General features: G+C 52.9%; 1 protein-coding gene across 6 annotated transcripts; it reads right to left on the bottom strand.

Moving 5' to 3' along the window:
- Positions 1-231: 231 nt before the first annotated feature.
- ABCD4 (ATP binding cassette subfamily D member 4) lies at positions 232-15,945 on the bottom strand. Of its 6 annotated transcripts, XM_014479863.2 has the most exons (19): positions 15,782-15,939; positions 14,134-14,252; positions 13,873-14,000; positions 12,484-12,623; positions 10,820-10,936; positions 10,340-10,465; positions 9,650-9,700; positions 7,324-7,418; positions 6,966-7,087; positions 6,766-6,857; positions 6,493-6,582; positions 4,417-4,625; positions 4,150-4,241; positions 3,425-3,461; positions 3,008-3,057; positions 2,533-2,585; positions 2,139-2,215; positions 1,189-1,304; positions 232-1,029 (listed from the first exon to the last, which is right to left on the bottom strand). In XM_014479863.2, exons 1-19 carry the CDS (start codon positions 15,817-15,819, stop codon positions 961-963), a joined length of 1,821 nt encoding a protein of 606 aa, XP_014335349.2. In that variant the 5' UTR covers positions 15,820-15,939; the 3' UTR covers positions 232-960. The 6 variants fall into 6 exon arrangements, with proteins under 6 accessions (XP_014335349.2, XP_070233621.1, XP_070233624.1 ...); XM_070377520.1 differs by lacking the exon at positions 9,650-9,700; XM_070377523.1 differs by lacking the exons at positions 13,873-14,000; positions 14,134-14,252 and having other exon boundaries at positions 15,782-15,945.
- Between the last annotated feature and the right edge of the window lie 1,540 nt (positions 15,946-17,485).

Genomic DNA, 17,485 nt, shown 5'->3' with positions numbered 1-17,485 from the left:
GGTCTCAAAGACAAGTTTGGAGAGTCAACTAAAAAGATCATCTTAGGGACCTCTCGGTGGTCCAGTGGTTAAGACCCGGCATGTCTACTGCAGGGGACATGGGTTTGATCCCTGGATGGGGAACAAAGATCCTGCATCCCACATGGATCCTGCATCCCACACGCTGTACTGTGTGGCCACAAAGAAGAAAAAAAAGATCATCTTATGAAGAAAGAGAAAATGGGAAAGCTACACGTTGAAAAAAAGGTTTATCTTTAAAAGAGTTATAAAATTTACATAGCTGATTAAAGTCTCCTATGGCAAAACTGAAGTGATCTAAAAGACTTCTGGCTGTCTTGACTCCCAAGTCCAATACACCCTTCCATTGTGACCCTTCATCTCTTTTTTTAATTTGTATTTATTCATTATTTATTTTTTCTTTTTGGCTGTGCCGGGTCTTTATTGTTGTATGCAGGTTTTCTCTGGTTGTGATCAGGGGTTACTCTCTAGCTGTCGTGCACGGGCTCCTCTTGTTGTGGAGCATGGGCTCTAGAGCACAGGTTCAATGGTTGTGGTGCATAGACGAAGTTGTTCCACGGCATGTGGGATCATTCCAGATCAGGGATTGTACCCATGTCTCCTGCATTGGCAGGCAGACTCTTTACCACTGAGCCACCAGGGGTAGCCCCGACCCTTCATCTCTTATAGATCCCACAGTTCGTTTTCTTTAGAAAACGTGGTCTGAGGTTATACGTAAGTGATCAGCATTTCAAGTGTACAAAGCGGTGGCTGAGGTAGCAGGAGGCACGCTGGCAGGATGAGGGGTGTGGAGGCTCACACGTGGGCTGAGCCCACTGCCGCCAGCGTTCCCCACACTGCGAGGCAAACCTGGGGCTCCTTCCTCGCCCGCCAGCCCTCCTGGTCTCTCCTGGGGACCCAACCTCCTGAGCTTGGCTCTCCTTCTGGTGCCCAGCCTTGGCTTCATTCCACTTTGATTCTGGTCAGCTCCCACCTTCCGTCTCCACAGAGTCTCAGAACCAAGGAGTGAAACTACAAGAGACCACCACCACCACGCGGCGATCAGGCTGCCCTGGCTGTGATCGACCCCCTGCCCACTCTGCCATCCCCACTCCCCATTCCGCGGGCCCCCCGCCAGGCCCAGCCTTGGGGTTCTTCCTGGTCCTCAGGCCATCCTGTGGGCACGGGTACCTTCTCGAGGCTGCGTCGGTGGCCCACGCTGATGAACGTCATGCCCAGCTGCTGGCCGACGCGGTACAGCTCTCTCTCCACCTCCTCGGTCAGGGCACTGGTGGCTTCATCAAGCACTGGGGACAGAACCCAGAGGGAAGATGTGGGGCCTGCGGTCCACCCACCTCTGCTGCTCCTCCAGCCCACGCCCACCTCTGGCTGGGACCTGATGAGAGGCTGAAAACTGCTCTGCCTTCCAGGAGCCCTGCCTTAGGAAGACCATGGGCCATAGGAAGAGAGGGTGAGGCTTCATGTGGGAAGCCACTGCCAGCAGCAGGACAAAATCCTTCAGCTTGCTATGGATGAACACCAGCCACTGCCTTGGACCACTCAATCCGAGAAATCCTAGTTCCCTCAGTTCCTAGAAAAGTTCATACCTGCCATCTCCCTGCCAGGTACGGCTGGGGAGATGGCAGAATCTGAGGACCAAATTCAGAAGCCCTCTCAAGGCTGCCTCCAGCTGCTACACTGGCTCAAAGCCTAAGACTCGGTAGTTTAATATACAGGGGCTTCCCAGATGGCTCAGTGGTGAAGAATCTGCCTGTGATGCAGGAGACTCGGGTTTGATCTCTGAGTGGGAAGATCCCCTGGAGGAGGAAATGGCAACTCACTCCAGTATTCTTGCCTGGAAAATCCCACGGACAGAGGAGCCTGGTGGGCTACAGTCCAAAGGGTCACAAAGAGTCAGACACGACTGAGCAGTTTTATATATACCTGAGGATGCCAAGCACTGCCGCCTCATGGGCAGAGTTCTGCTGTCCCCCTCGGCAGGGACAGAGACGCCTGGCCAGGCACAGGTGTGCTCTCCTACCCGTAGCCATGACTCTCCAGGTGCCCTTGAACCACACGCCGCTATACCTTGAGCGCACACAGTACCTGGACGGCACATGCGCCTACAGGGCGAACCTCACCTGCATACTTCGGCTGCAGGTAGAAGAGCCGGGCAAAGGAGAGCCTCTGCATCTCTCCCGGGGACAGAACATCGTACCTGCGGAAAGGGAAGTGGAGAGGCCGGCTGGAGGAAGGAACATATAGCCTGGCTTCTGCACAGAATGGTCTGGGGAGGAAGAGGCTCTCACTGTAGATAGACTGTCCCATACCCGCCCGCCCCACTTTCCCACTAGAGCCCCACTCCCCACACGAGACAAGGCCAAAGCTCTGTACGCAAGGACATGAACCAGGCCCCTAATGGGCAAGCTATGCCCTGGGATTCGGGGTCAGGAGTCAGTTCATCCCTTGGCAGGACCCCTGGGAGCCACTATCTTTGGGGGAGCTGTTTCTGGAGCACCCCAACCTCCTCCTTACCAGTTCCAATCGACCTGCTGGTCCAGACCCTCTGTCCTTGCCACCAAGCTGGACTGTAACACACCAGAGGGAACAATGGGTCCATGGAAGGGCCCATCCCTGCCTCCTCCCATCCTGAGGACCGCCTCAGTCCCACCACATACATCTACCCCTGGCAGCTTAGCAAGCGGGGCTGGGCGAGCAGTCTGCCCAAAGCAGAGAGGAGCAGTCCATCAGCTACCGTTTAGACTTGCTGGAGCGTGGGGACCAGACAAAGCAACCTGACATGGTGTTATCATTGTTTTAAAAATTGCTACAGAGTGAACGCTGCTTGTTCCCCATACCTGGCCAACAGCTCCCACTGCTGATTTATATGCCCACCCCTACTCCCCTCCCTCGCTCCAGGCTCTGACCTCCAGACCCTGGCCAGGGACAGCACCTGTGTCGTTGGTGCTACCAGGTGGGCTTGGACCTCAGGGTCCTTGCCCTCACTTACCAGGCCTGCCAGCTCCAAGAACCTCATGATCCTCTCATCATCAGTAGAACCTGCAAGACGCAGAAGTCAGTGCCTCTGGGCGGCCAGAATAGATGGGGTGCAGCATGACAGGGGGCGGGCAGAGGTGGGGCACCAGAATGGGGCCCAGGGCTCTAAGCGACAGGTTACAGCACTTAATACACTAGGGAATGGCCAGGGAAGGATGTGATCCGTCCCTTCCCTCCCATGGGTGTCTCTCCTCTGCAGGGGGGAGACAGAACAAGGTGAGGTCAGGGTACAGACCCTGAAACAGTAACCAGTCAGAGGAGGCAGTGGAGGGGACCCAACCAGAAACCAGCAGCCTGGTGGGGGGCCTCCCCCAACAGGCAGAGAAGGAACAGTGGGATGGGGGACATGTCCCGAGGGGGCCCAGCTCACCTGAGTCCGGGTAGATCTCCTTCAGGGGATATATCACCTGGTAAAACCACAGGGGCCTGGGGTAAGGGCCAAGGAGAGGTGGGACGGCACACAGCCCACCCTCGCTCGGAAGCAGGAACCGCCAGAGACCAGGCTCCTCTCCACCCGAGGAGAGGAAGCAGCATTCTGGCTGAGGAGCTGGGCTTACAGACAGCAAGGAGGGCCCCCAGAATCCAAGCTGGTGCTCAACAGATACGTGTGATATTTGGCTTATGGCCCCCACAGGTTAGCCTGCCTCCGGGAGCTGCCCTGAGTACATGGCCTGACCCACAGATGTGAATATAAAACAGGAGCAGTCTGTCAGCTACCATTTAGACCTGCTGGAGCTTGGGGACCAGAAAAAACAACCTGATGTAGTGTTACCATTGTTTTAAAAATTGCTACAGCGTGAACGCTGCTTGTTCCCCGTACCTGGCCAACAGCTCCCACTGCTGATTTATATGCCCACCCCAACCCCTCCCTCGCCCCAGGCTCAGACCTCCAGTCCCTGGCCAGGGACAGCAGGCCGGCCCCGCTGGGCCAGCACCTATGGTCGATGCTACCAGGTGGGCTTGGACCTCGGGGTCCTTGCCCTCACTTGCTAGGCATGGTTCATTTATGCCCTGCCTGCTGCACCAGCTCTCTGGGGCTGAGACCTGTTACCCTACCAGGGCCAGGTTGGGAGGTGGGGTGGGCCCCGGGCTGACCTGTTCCCGAAGGGTCCCATCAGTGAAGAAAGGCTTTTGGGGCAGGAACAGCACCCCATGGGGTCCAAAGTCCGCCAGCATCTGCACTGAGCCTGTAGGGCCCACAGAAACCTTTGTTTGGGCATCTTCCGAAAGGTAACTGCTCCTCACTCTCCTCAAGAGGCTTGATCCTTACAGCCAGATGCACACACATACCCACAAGCACACACATGCACCCCAACCCCCCAGGCCAAGGCTGGCTCAGAGACGGGCCAGGCTGGTCCTCACCCCGTGCACTCGCCCAAAGGCCGCCCAGAACCCGGAGCAAGGAGGTCTTGCCGGTGCCCGTGTTGCCTGTGATGAGCAGGCTCTGTCCCTCAGAGATCTTCAGGCTCAGGTCCTTGATTAAGGGTTTGTGAGAGGAGGGGGCGCAGATGCAGACCCGCTCGAGGAGGAAAGCTGTATCTGCTGGCTCTGTTGCTGGCCCTCCCGGGCCCCTGGGGTCCAAGAAGGGAGGAGATGAGGGGAAGATAAGCACTGTCAGTGCTGCTGGGAGTAGGGGAGCCCCTTCTCCTCGGGGGCGAATCACCTCCAGACTGGGGGAAGGGCTGCCATGCGCTCAGTTGTGACCTCAGAAATCATATGCTGAAGTTACAACACTTGTACCTCAGAAGGTGACTGCATTTGGAGACAGGGTCTTGAAAGGGGTGAAAGTGAAAGTCGCTCAGTTGTGCTGACTCTGTGACCCCGTGGACTACACAGTCCATGGAATTCTCCAGGCCAGAACACTGGAGTGGGTAGCCTTTCCCTTCTCCAGGGGATCTCCCCAACCCAGGGATCGGACCCCAGTTTTCCGCATTGCAGGCAGATTCTTTACCAGCTGAGCCACAAGGGAAGCCCAAGAATACTGGAGTGGGTAGCCTATCCCTCCTCCAACGGATCTTCCTGACCCAGGAATTGAACCAGGGTCTCCTGTATTGCAGGTGGATTCTTTACCAACTGAGCTGTAAGAGGTGAGTACATTCAAAAGAGGCTGTGAGGGTAGGGCCCTAATCCTGCAGGACTGCTGTCCTTTTAAGAAGAGGGAGAGACACACCAGGGGGCGAACAAGCAGAGAAAACGCCATGGAAGGATGCAGTGAGAAAGCACCTGCCTGCAAGTGAAGGAGCAAGGCCTGGGGAGAAACCAATGCTGCCGCCACTTTGACCTTGGACTTCCAGCCTCCATAACTATGAGGAAATAAACTTCTGCTCTTTAAGCTATCCAGTTTACGGTGGGTAGCTATGGTAGCTATGGGTGTCCTATGGTAGCCCTGGCAAACTGAGAGAGGTGGTCTGGGCATGTACTCTGTGGCAGGCTGGGCCAAGTCCTGCCCTTGACTGATCTTAATCAGTCTTACCAGCCAGGCACCAAAGCGGTTATCCCCTCTTGGCAGATAAGGAAACTGAGTCCGGTGGCTAAGTAACTGCCTCAGGGGCACAGAGCTGCATCTGTCTAGTTCTAACGTCAAGAAGTTTTCACAGCCTCACAGTGTGATTGAAGGTCAGAAGGGGAATGGAAATACTAACCTATTCTGGAGTTTCTGGCTCTCCGTGGATGCCCATCTTCCCCACAGAACAGCAACTCCAGTTTCCTACAGTCCCTGCCCCAGTAGCCCACCCCAGTCCCTGGGTTCAGAGATGCATGAAGTTTTCATTCTTAACAGAGGCAACAGTTAAGGTGTTAGCTCCTAAGAAGAGAGTTGAGCATAGTTCTTGAAATTCAGCCTGTTTCCTTTTTTCAAAGCTTACTCTGCGGCCTCCATCCAAACCACCTCCTATGAACTAGGAGACCCAATCCCCACAACAACCCTAAGATGAAGGTTCCACGAACATCTTCCTATAGATATGAAGATATTGAGAGCGGTTAGGTAAACTGCTAAAGAAAAGTGAGGATGCGAGACAAATCCTCAATGCCCAGAAAGGTCAGAAACATCCCAGAGCCTTCAAGGATACATGAATGAAGACACCTCTGAGCCTGTGCGGGGACAAAGAACAGACAGGCCCCAAGGAAAGAGGCGGGTGCAGCAGGGCTCCGTAGGAGGAAGAGGGAAGAAAGGAAGAGGAGGGATGCTATTTGGAGTTTCATTAGCTCAGGCCCAGGCAGCTGTGTGCACTTTGCTTCCATTGGGTGGGAGGATGGTCTAAATGAACACAGATGCCGCAACCGTGACACGGATGGTGAACATTTACAGCACGCCTGCACACGACACGGGTTTCTTTCATTTGCTCCGCCGGACTGTCCTGCCAGCTGAGAAAGGGCCAGTCTCCGGGGCGGTTCCATGGCCCGCATGGTCCATCACTGTGCTGCCGGCCCAGGGCTTACCTGGCCAAGTCCCACTGGCTCTCATCCAGAAACTCCCCATCCTGTGACTTCAGGGTCATGTCCAGCAGGGTCTCCTGAAGCTCCCCGATCCTGGGCAAGAAGTGAAAGCCTGAGGAGGGTCTAGGGGCCCCGGTGAAGGCCTTTCTCCTTTCTTCCTCTCACGCCCACAAGTATTTGGTGAGGTTTTTTTCTGCTCTTTTATTTTCCCCTTGGCTACTTCTCCCAGCAGCACACACTTGGCTCAGGACCCGGTGGGGCCGGAGGCAGCCTCACCTGTGTGTGTAGCCCGCCACGTCGGAGAGCGTGGTGCAGAGGTCGATGAGCTGGCTGAAGCAGTTGATGAGATACATGCACACGAAGGCGTTCTGGGCAGGATAGAGGGCAGAGAGCCCAGGCCTTGACTCCAAGGCCGAAGGGCAGGGGAGCAAGTGTGACTGGGGGTTGGGGGAGTGTTCCCCAGGAGGGAGGCTCACCTTGCTGACTAGGCTGCTGAGCTCTGTGGGGCTCAGGTCTCCGTAGACACCACTGAAAATGGGGATCGCAATCACAATGTAGCTCAGGATGCTGCCCAGATAGTCAAACATGTTGATGCCGACTGCAGAAGACACAAGAGACCCAGGGTGAGAGACCCAGGCATTGAGCGTGTGTGCTCCAAGGGGAACAGGAGGCCAAGCGGCGTCTCAAGTGATTTCCCGGATTCTCACTTTCCTGAGGACACTCACAGCAAAGGCAAGCTGATCAGTGCAGAGAGGGAGGAGGGGCTTGTGGGGGGGCGGGTGCCATAGACTATCCCCGCCCCGTGGTTCCTGCCTCCGGACTTCCTGCACCTACTGTACAGCCAGAGCTCCTTGGACATCAGCTCCCTCTGGGTCTTCAGGAGTCGCTGCAGCCTGCGGTCTGTCCTCATGTGCTCCACGTGACCAGCCCTGATGATAAAGGCCGGGATGTCCACCGGGTCTAGAGAGCCTCTGCCAGGCTCCTCACACTCCCCTTTCGGGACCAGGCCCACCCAAGTGATCTTTCCTGCAGACCCTTTTGGCCACTAGCAGTCAGCCATTGCTGCATTCATTCAACTGGTTTTGCCTGTGGAAACAACAGGAACTCTATAGAGTGGGCAGACCTGGTTCAAATTCTGGCTCTGGCCAGTGACTAGCTGGGTAACACTGACAGGTTATTAAGCCTCTGAGTGTCAGTTTACTCATCTATGAGAAGGAGCTTATAAAACCTATGTAATAGGCTCACATGAAAATTTCTGAATTTAAAGCGCCAGACATATGAGTGGCTCCTGATAAAAAAACTGCTGTTATTAAACAAATATACACTGAGCAGTCACTAGGTGGCAGGCTTGGTGCTAGTCAGCCAGACAGAGGTGGATAAAACAGCCCGGCAGGCAAATGCATGCCTTCTCCACCTGGAACATATGCAAAGTGTTACATAAGCCGTGTGTCTGCAGGACTATGGAAGCAAACAGGCCTGATCACTAAGGGAGTCTGGGAAGGCGCCCAGGAGACGGTGACTTCAAGCTTCAAGGATGGGCAGAAATTCTCCAAGCAGAAAGGTTAGGGGAGGACAGAGAAGGAATTACAGATTTAGTATCAAGGACAGAGAGGCTGCAGGAGAACAAACTCAAGAGCCCCAAGAACCAACCTGCTAGCCCCAGGGCCCAAAGCTTCATGAGCAGAGGTTGCAGAATCCAAAAACAATTTAGCACAGGCCCAGCTATACCTTTGCCAACAAAGGTCCGTCTAGTCAAGGCTATGGTTTTTCCAGTGGTCATGTATGGATGTGAGAGTTGGACTGTGAAGAAAGCTGAGCGCCGAAGAATTGATGCTTTTGAACTGTGGTGTTGGAAAAGACTCTTGAGAGTCCCCTGGACTGCAAGGAGATCCAATCAGTCCATTCTAAAAGAGATCAATTCTGGGTGTTCTTTGGAAGGAAGGATGCTAAAGCTGAAAGTCCAGTACTTTGGCCACCTCATGCGAAGAGTTGATTCACTGAAAAAGACTCTGATGCTGGGAGGGATTGGGGGCAGGAGGAAAAGGGGATGACAGAGGATGAAATGGCTGGATGGCATCATCGATTCGATGGACGTGAGTTTGAGTGAACTTTGGGAATTGGTGATGGACAGGGAGGCCTGGCGTGCTGCAATTCATGGGGTCGCAGGGAGTCCAACACGACTGAACTAACAGCTATACCTGCTCCCGACAACAAACCTCTTTCAGGCATGCTGAGTGCATACTAAGTTGCTTCAGTTGTGTCCAACTCTTTGCGACCCTATGGACTGTAGCCCACCAGGCTCCTCTGCCCACGGAATTCTCCAGGCAAGAATACTGGAGTGGGTTGCCATGCCCTCCTCCAGGGGATTCTCCTGACCCAGGGATCGAACCCACATCTCTTCCATCTCCTGCATTGACAGGTGGGCTCTTTACCACTAGCATCACCTGGGAAGCCCCTCAACCTCTCTCATAGACTCCTGAAACTCTTGGTGCCCCCCAAGTGGTGGCAGCTACAAACTACAGCAGAGATGGACAGAAGAGCAAAGTCCTGGGGCTATTAGATCCAGGTGATCCAAGGACAAACTTCCATTCCTTAAACACAAACCTCTGGGCCCTTACTATCAATCCAAACAGGAGTCCAGAGTTCTTACAGGAGGCAGAGTTCAGGGACCTGCCGTGGCCACAGGGGAAGGAATGGGATTTCACAACACAGCTGTCAGGACAGAGTCTGTGGGGAGCAGGTCTTCTAATCTGAGAGGCTCCACTCCCTCCCACGCCACAGAGACGCAGGATCAGCGGTGGACGTCACTGGGCTTCGGGCACTGGTGGAAAGCCACCTTTTTACAGACAGAAAAACAGAGGCAATGCCTTATAGTCATCAGCAAGGTAATGAAGCAGGCACTCATTTCACTAAAAACAAATTCTGCCCCGCCCTACACCAAGAGGAGGAAGGACTTGTTTCAGAAGCAAAGCCACGGACAGAAGGATGAGGCAGATGAAGACAGTGAGACACGGGGAGAGGGTCACAGCCAATGTGAGGATGCCTGGCCCCCGGCCTTGGCGATGGTGGAAGGGTTGTATGATTCACCTTGCCTTCTCTGCCATCTATCTCCCCGATCAGTTCTGATGAAGCAGATGGGCAACTATCTCAGGAGACTCACCTGAAAAAAGCAGCAGGCTCAGCATTCACCCGAATCTGCATGTGCTTGAACCTGGGCAGACCAGAGGTAAATGTGTGCTGACGGTGGGCAGGACTGGGCTCTCTCCTTTCAGAGTCCTGGATCAACAGGACCTCCAGGCAAAGAGGAACACGGCTCCCCTTCAACACTGTGTCTGCTTCAGCCCAACCCTTCCCTGAACTGTCACAGCGTGGGAAATCCCAGGCCTGGGTGGGGTGGCAGGAGCCCTGCAGACAGGGCAGCCCCTTGCCTCGCTCCAGAGAGGACAGGCGCGTAACTGCCACCGCCCCTCCTCCTCCCAGGGCCAGGTCTGAAGGAGGTGGCCAGGAAGCGCAGAGCAGGGCCCAGATCCACGGGCTGACTTGAATGAGGGCGTCTGGAACAGAAGCGTGTGAGAAGGCCAAGGGATGACAGCGACGAGGGCCAACCAGTCACCATTCTCACTGCTGCTCATGTATCATCTCATTAATTCCCCTTACGATTCTCTCCATCGGGGACAGTACCATCTCCATTTTAGAGATGGGAAAATGGAAGTTAGAGAGGTTAAAGACCTCCCCCAAGAGCATGGCTAGTGACTGGTATAACTGGGGTTTAAACTCAGGCAGCCTTTTTCCAGATCCCATTCCTTATGCCTTATGCCTGGCCCAGAAACCCCGAGCAAGGGAGACACACCTGAAATCCCCCTCCAGCTTCTCCTGCTGCACCAGCTTTGCCACAATGGGACCCATCACCACTCTGTTCACCACGGTTCCCAGGATGAAATACCCGAAGATGCTCACAGGCCCGAGCCAGCTGGTGCTGAAAGGTGGAGAGAGGGAGGGTGTGGAGAGGGACATATGCCCGCAGGCCTCGGCCCTGACTCCTGCCCCCGTTCTGGGCAGCCCCTGTCCCATCTCAGAGCCCTGTGGGGCCTCTGCTCCTACGTGGGGGCACCCAGTACCTGGACAGTGACACATTAAGGGCCAAAGGGAGGGCCGGGGTCCGAACACACAAGATGGGAAGACTTCCCAGGGTGCAGGTGGGAAGGAGGGAAGACCTCTCTGGACCCTGACCCGGGAGTGCAGACTCCCCTCCGGCAGGGGAGTGAGGGACTCCGGGGAACCAGCAGGTAGGGGAGGACGGGGGGCATGCCAGCAGGAGGAGAGGCTTCACCTCCGGAAGCACTGGTAGGTGTAGTAGACGAGGGTGAAGGGGGAGATGATCAGCTTGCTGGCCATGCTGCTGAGCTGCCGACAGAACCGCTCCACGTCCTGGCTGATGCGCTGGTCCCTGGAGCCAACGACACACAGTGACTGGACCCAGGGAGCTGGGCTCTAGGGTGAGAGCTAAGGCAGCTCCAGCCTACCTCTTATTCTGACCTTGCCTTGCAACGACTCCATGGGAAGAGGGACCCAGGCAAGGGCTGGTCTCCTAAACGCAATGAGACCCTTAGGATCTTCAAACAGGGTTGTGGAAAGTGGCTTCTTATGGCACTTCAGCCCACCCCTCAGAAAAAAAATGGCAACTGAACGGTCCAGCACCCAAGGGGCCTGAGCTGGCTCCAAGCAGAGCCAAAGAAGGACTCGAGGGTGGGGGACCTGAGTTTCTGGATGATCAGGAAAGCCATCCGGCTTATCTCACTCCTCCCAACCTCTCCCTCACGAGCCGGAGCCCGCCCCCATTTTAGCTACGTGGCTGTGGAAGCTCTGGATGGGTTCAACCGTGGAGTAGACGCCTAGAAGAGAAAGTCAGGAAGCATCAGGGTGGGACTTCTCTGGTGGTCCAGTGGTTGAGAATCCACCGGTTTCTCAGGTTCGATCTCCGGTCAGGGAACCGAAATCCCACATACCACAGGTTGGCTAAGCTCGTATGCCTCAACTAAGACCCCATGGAGCCAAATAAATAAATAAATATTAAAAAAAAAAAAAAGAGAGAGAAGGCAATGGCACCCCACTCCAGTACTCTTGCCTGGAGAATCCCATGGACGGAGAAGCCTGGTAGGCTACAGTCCATGGGGTCGCTAAGAGTCGGACACAACTGAGCGACTTCACTTTCACTTTTCACTTACATGCATTGGAGAAAGAAATGGCAACCCACTTCAGTATTCTTGCCTGGAGAATCCCAGGGATAGAGGAGCCTGTTGGGCTGCCGTCTATGGGGTCACACAGAGTCAGACACAACTGACGCGACTTAGCAGCGTTAAAAAAAAGAAGCAGCATCAGGGCCTCCCAAGAGCCTCCGCTGCAAAGCTCTGCATAAGCTGAGGAAAGGTTACCTCAGGCAACAAAGAGCTTAGAAGGGTGGTGAGTGGGGAGGAGATGAGTGTGAAGAGAGACTCCAAAAGTCCCATCCCAACACCAAGGCCACAATGACTCCTAACTCCCAGAGAGGCGTGAGCTTGGGCCAATCCCTTGCATTCTCTGGGCCTCAGTTTCCTCACCTGTAAGGGAACCTGGGAATCAGTGAACCTGAGAAGTGATAGAATGGGGACAGGCATCCCAGACTGAGTCCTAGACAGCAGCAATTTTTTACTGGTAAAAATCAGAGCGCCCGTTTTCTTGCTTTTTTCTAGCAAGGACTTTTATCTCAGTCTTCAGAGGGTGCCTTGTTTGGAGGCCCAGGATATGAAATGGACAAAAGGGAGCTGCTCTTGGCCTCTTCTTTCAGCTCCCCTTCCTCAGGCATGCAGAGCACCCTCCCCCCATGGCTCCGGGCAACAACATTTGCAGATAACTGCAGATGACCTCATGGGGTCCCAGCAGGGCCTCTCGTGGGCTGAGTCAGCCCAGATAGATGAACCCCGTAGAGGGTGGCCAGGACGGACAAGGGGCGCCTACGGGTTATCGACGTCATCACGCAGCACGTTGAGGGTGTAGTACACGCGACCGCGGAAGTAGAGGCGGTGGAGGTGCTCAGTGAGGTCCTTCCTCCAGCTCACATACAGCAGGTTGCAGGTGAACTGGTCAAAGCTCTTGAGCTGAGCAGTGGGGGAGACAAGGGGAAGGGAGAGATGCATAATTCTTCCTGCAAGCGTCAGCTCCCAGCTCAGGCTGGTGGAAAGCCTCTGCCGACCAGTCCCAGCCCAAAGTCTGTCCACTCAGCACTGGGGCCTGTTAAAGCCTCAAGTCATGGGATTCCTCCCTTCCTCATTCACTCATATGTTCAATCCTTCACCAAAGGACCAGCCCCCACTCGCCTCTGGGGATTGGGGACAGTATCTTCTCTTCCATTTATGTTCTTATTTTTCTGCCCCCCTCAAACCTGGAACAGGGTTCTATATACATAGGTGCTTACTGACAGCAGACCCAACAGAAGTGCCAAAGTGTGATAAGAAGTGCCTCCCCCAAGAAAACAGGTAGTGCAGCCTGACAGACAGCATTAGGCTTGAGTCCTAGCAGAGCCCTGCCTCTCATCATTTATGGAGCCTCTGTAGGCTAAGCACGAGGGAGGTAACAGTGCGTTCACAGTCTAGTGAAAAAACAGTCCCAAGGGTGTAAGAAGTGTTAGAGCAGAGGTAAACTCAAAAGGATTAACGGGACTTCCCTGGTGCGCCAATGGCTAAGACTCTAAGCTCCCAAAGCAGGGGCCCCAGATTTGATCCCTGGTCAGGGAACTAAGATCTCACATGCCTCATGGTGCAGCAAAAAAAAAAAAAAAAAATCAGTAATTCAAAGGGGTGGAGTTGGGTAAAGGAAACATGAAAGAAAAGTTGAGGATGATCTAAAGGAGGTGATAGTGGAGGAATCCTGAAAAGTCAGCAGGCATTAAGCAGGTGAATGAGGGGTTCGGGGAGGAGGCCGTTCCGTGAGGAAGCAGCAGGTGCAAAGGCTGGGAGATGTGACAAGTGCCAGGCTCAGTCACAGTCTCAGTGCGCCAGAGGACAGCAGCAGCTCTGGCTGCTGGGCCCTGTTTTCAGGGGCTCTGAGCTCCCTGAGGCAAGACTTCTGGGAACAGAAGCGACAGTGATCTTTTCTGTTAAATGCTGAATTAAACCAGAACCCTGTGGCCAAGCCCCAAGAGCTTGAAACAATTGCAGAAATGGTCTCATGTGGGCCAACTGGCAAGATCAATGCCCTGCCTAGAGTTCTGACCCTGTGTTCCCAGAAGAGGGAAGGAACACACACGCACAGCTTGGTTCCTGCTTCCTGACGGCTAAGTCCCACCGGGCACTGGACAGACATCATACTAGGCTGGAGGAGAAGAGAGATGTGGGGAGAAGACCTTACCATGGATTGGAGGACGATGAGCACCACAGACAGGAACGTCAGGGTCTTAAATCCATTTAAATCTTTGTTTCCTAGGACTCCAAAGTATTGACTGGGGATCAAGCCAACCTGGTAGATCACCAGTTGTTCTGGTGGGAGGGGGAGGAGTCAGGAGTCAGTAACGAGGGGTGAGAAAAGTCAGAGGAAGGCTTCTCGTATCTTTGTGTAATCAACACCCCAAAGAAGGAAAAGGACCCCACGAGCTTGGGCTCATTCACTCACCCAGGAGGGCCACACACAAAAGGGTCAGGAACATCAAGGCACTCTGTGATGACCAAGAGGGAAACAAAACCTTCTGTATCTGCAGAAACCGCTGGAGAAATTGCAAATCTAACCTGGGTCTGAAGAAGAGAAGCAGAGAGAAGCCTAAGAGGACAACGGAGCCTTAGAGAGCGGTGACTAAACTTATCTACACCTGTTGTGGGTTGGGGCTGAGGCCACACAGAAAGAATGTTTTACAAATGCTGAAGATGGTAGGCTGGGAACAGACCAGGGGATTAAAAAGGAATTTCTTTAAGTTGACAATGCTATGAAAGGTTAGGACTTCCCTGGTGGCTCAGACAGTAAAGTGTCTGCCTACAATGCGGGAGACCCGGGTTCAATCCCTGGGTCAGGAAGATCTCCTGGCGAAGGAAATGGTAACCCACTCCAGTATTCTTTCCTGGAAAATCCCATGGACGGAGAAGCCTGGTAGGCTACAGGCCATGGGGTCCCAAAGAGTTGGACATGACTGAGTGACTTCACTTTCACTATGAAAGGTTATTTACCAAAAACCTTTAGCTAAATTAATAAAGAAATTTTAGCCACAAGACAAGGAAACCCGCTACATCCATTCTCAAATAAGACCTCCAAATCAAAAACTAAAAAGCAGGAAAACTCACAACTTTAACTTAGAATTAAGTATTTTTGTTCAACATTGTGCCATAGATTCAAAGACTTGGAGAGTGGAAAATAAACAAGGTAATAAAATTTGCAGAGTGGAAAATAAACAAGGTAATAAAATCCAGGCATACAAGAAATTCCTGCCTCGGGAAGACAGGAAATCCATAGAAAAGTGGGAAAAGGACTTAGATAAGGGGAAATGCAAATACTTAAAAGAGGAAAGTTAACACAATGGAATACCACCTTACACTGATTAAGTTGATACACATTAGAAAACCCAAACAATACCAAACCCTGGATGGGTGGGGGTCGATGGCTGAGGGGAAACAGGAACCTTTAGGCAGTGGTGTTGGGACACTGGGTGTGATCACTCCGGAAAACAAATTTAGCAGGATTAAGTGTGACCAAGCATCCTACCCTGGGGTGAACAATCCAAAGAAAAATCTAAGCAATCTAAGTGTCCATCACTGCAGCTGCTACGTCGCTTTAGTCGTGTCCGACTCTGTGCGACCCCATAGACGGCAGCCCACCAGGCTTCTCGTCCCTGGGATTCTCCAGGCAAGAACACTGGAGTGGGTTGCCATTTCCTTCTCCAATGCATGAAAGTGAAAAGTGAAAAGTGAAAGTGAAGTTGCTCGGTCGTGTCCGACTCTAGCGACCCCATGGACTATAGCCTACCAGGCTCCTCCGTCCATGGGATTTTCTAGGCAAAAGTACTGGAGTGGGGTGCCATTGCTTTCTCCGAGTGTCCATCACTAGGAGAATGTGTAAGTTAACTGCGGTCTCAAGACCGTAGCACCACCCAGCACTCAGAAGTGAAAACTAGATTACTATAGCATGCACGATCTCAAAAACACAATGTTGAACAAAAAAGTTTTTGAAAAATCACAGCATGTTATGAAGTTGGAAGGTAGCTGTATCTTTTCCCCAAACAGCCCCGAGTAAGACGTCCCAAGGCCCGGCCCTCTTCCCCAGCCGCCCTTCTAACCTGCCGCCAGGCCGGGGCCCGGGCCCCCGGATCGCCATGAACAGGGATCTGACCGACGCGGGAGCCGGGCAGCCCCCGGGTCAGCTCCGGGCATAGTCCGAAGAGCGCGCTGCCTGCCGACGAGGGGCGGGGCCCCGGTTCGGGGCGGGGCCTGGACCCGGCTACCACAGAGACGGGCGGATAGAGAGGAAGGCGCCCGGCGACGTAGCGGCTCCCGGAAGCGACCGACTTCTGTAAAAGAACCAGAGCGCTGTCTGTCGACCTGGCGCCTAGAGCGCCCTCTCCTGAATATGGACAGATTCCCCTTACGCAAGAAGCCGCGGAGAATGTGACCTAAGTATTTGTAATTCGAATTAAACCTGTTTCGAATTATACAGGAACCAGAAATGAAATTGTCAACATCCGTTGGATCATCGGAAAAGGAAGAGAGTTCCAGAAAAACATTTGCTTCTGCTTTATTGATTACGCCAAAGCCTTTGACTGTGTGAATCACAACAAACTGGAAAATTCTTCAAGAGATGGGAATACCAGACCACCTGACCTGCCTCCTGAGAAATCTGTATGCAATTCATGAAGCAACAGGTAGAAAAGTACATGGAACAGACTGGTTCCAAATCGGGAAAGGAGTAGGTCAAGGCTGTTTATTGTCACCCTGCTTATTTAACTTATATGCAGAGTACCTCATGCGAAATGCTGGGCTGGATGAAGCACAAACTGGAATCAAGATTGCCGGGAGAAATATCAATAACCTCAGATATAAAGGCGACACCACCGTAAAAAGCCTCTTGATGAAAGTGAAAGACGAGAGTGAAAAAGCTGGCTTAAAACTCAACATTCAGAAAACTAAGATCATGGCATCTGGTCCCATCACTTCATGGCAAATAGATGGGAAAACAATGGAAACAGTGACAGACTTTATTTTGGGGGGCTCCAAAATTACTGCAGATGGTGACTGCAGCCATGAAATTAAAAGATGCTTGCTCCTTGGAAGAAAAGTTACAACCAACTTAGCATATTAAAAAGCAGAGACATTACTTTACAATGTCTATCTAGTCAAAGCTATGGTTTTTCCAGTAGTCATGTATGAATGTGAGTTGGACTGTAAAGAAAGCTGAGCATGGAAGAATTGATGCTTTTGAACTGTGGTGTTGGAGAAGACTCTTGAGAGTCCAAGAAGGAGATCCAACCAGTCAATCCTAAGAGAAATCAGTCCTGAATATTCATTGGAAGGACTGATGCTGAAGCTGAAACTCCAATACTTTTTGGCCACCTGATACGAAGAACTAACTCATTGGAAAAGACCCTGATGCTGGGAAAGATTAAAAGCAGGAGGAGAAAGGGATGAAAGAAGATGAGATGATTGGATGGCATCACCGACTCAATGGACATGAGTCTGAATAAGCTCCCAGAGTTGGTGATGGACAGGGAAGCCTGGTGTGCTACAGTCCATGGGGTCTCAAAGAGTTGGACACGACTGAGTGACTGAACTGAAGTGATGCATGTTTCACTGCAGAGGGGAGAAGCTACTCACTCCAGTATAGAATTCCGTGGAGAATTCCATGGACTGTATAGTCCATGGGGTTGCAGAGAGTTGGACACGACTGAGTGACTTTCACTTCACTTCATACATGTTTCATACGTTCTCCCAAAGACACCAGAATGACTTTTTTTTTTCTTTTTGACCGTGCCATGCAGTGAGGACTT

This window comes from Bos mutus, chromosome 10, assembly GCF_027580195.1.
Source record: "Bos mutus isolate GX-2022 chromosome 10, NWIPB_WYAK_1.1, whole genome shotgun sequence".
Taxonomy (NCBI): Eukaryota; Metazoa; Chordata; class Mammalia; order Artiodactyla; family Bovidae; genus Bos; species Bos mutus.
This window is presented reverse-complemented; position numbering and strand designations above follow the sequence as displayed.

Bases quoted from the DNA above. Each gene is read 5' to 3' on its own strand.
- ABCD4 (XM_014479863.2), bottom strand. From the start codon at position 15,819: ATGGCGATCCGGGGGCCCGGGCCCCGGCCTGGCGGCAG. The intron at 9,701-10,339 runs GTGTGTCTCCCT...TGGTCTGCCCAG, and splicing joins AAGCTGGAGGGGGATTTCAG to GTTCAAGCACATGCAGATTC. The intron at 4,242-4,416 runs GTGAGGACCAGC...TGGGCCCTACAG, and splicing joins CCTTTGGGCGAGTGCACGGG to GCTCAGTGCAGATGCTGGCG.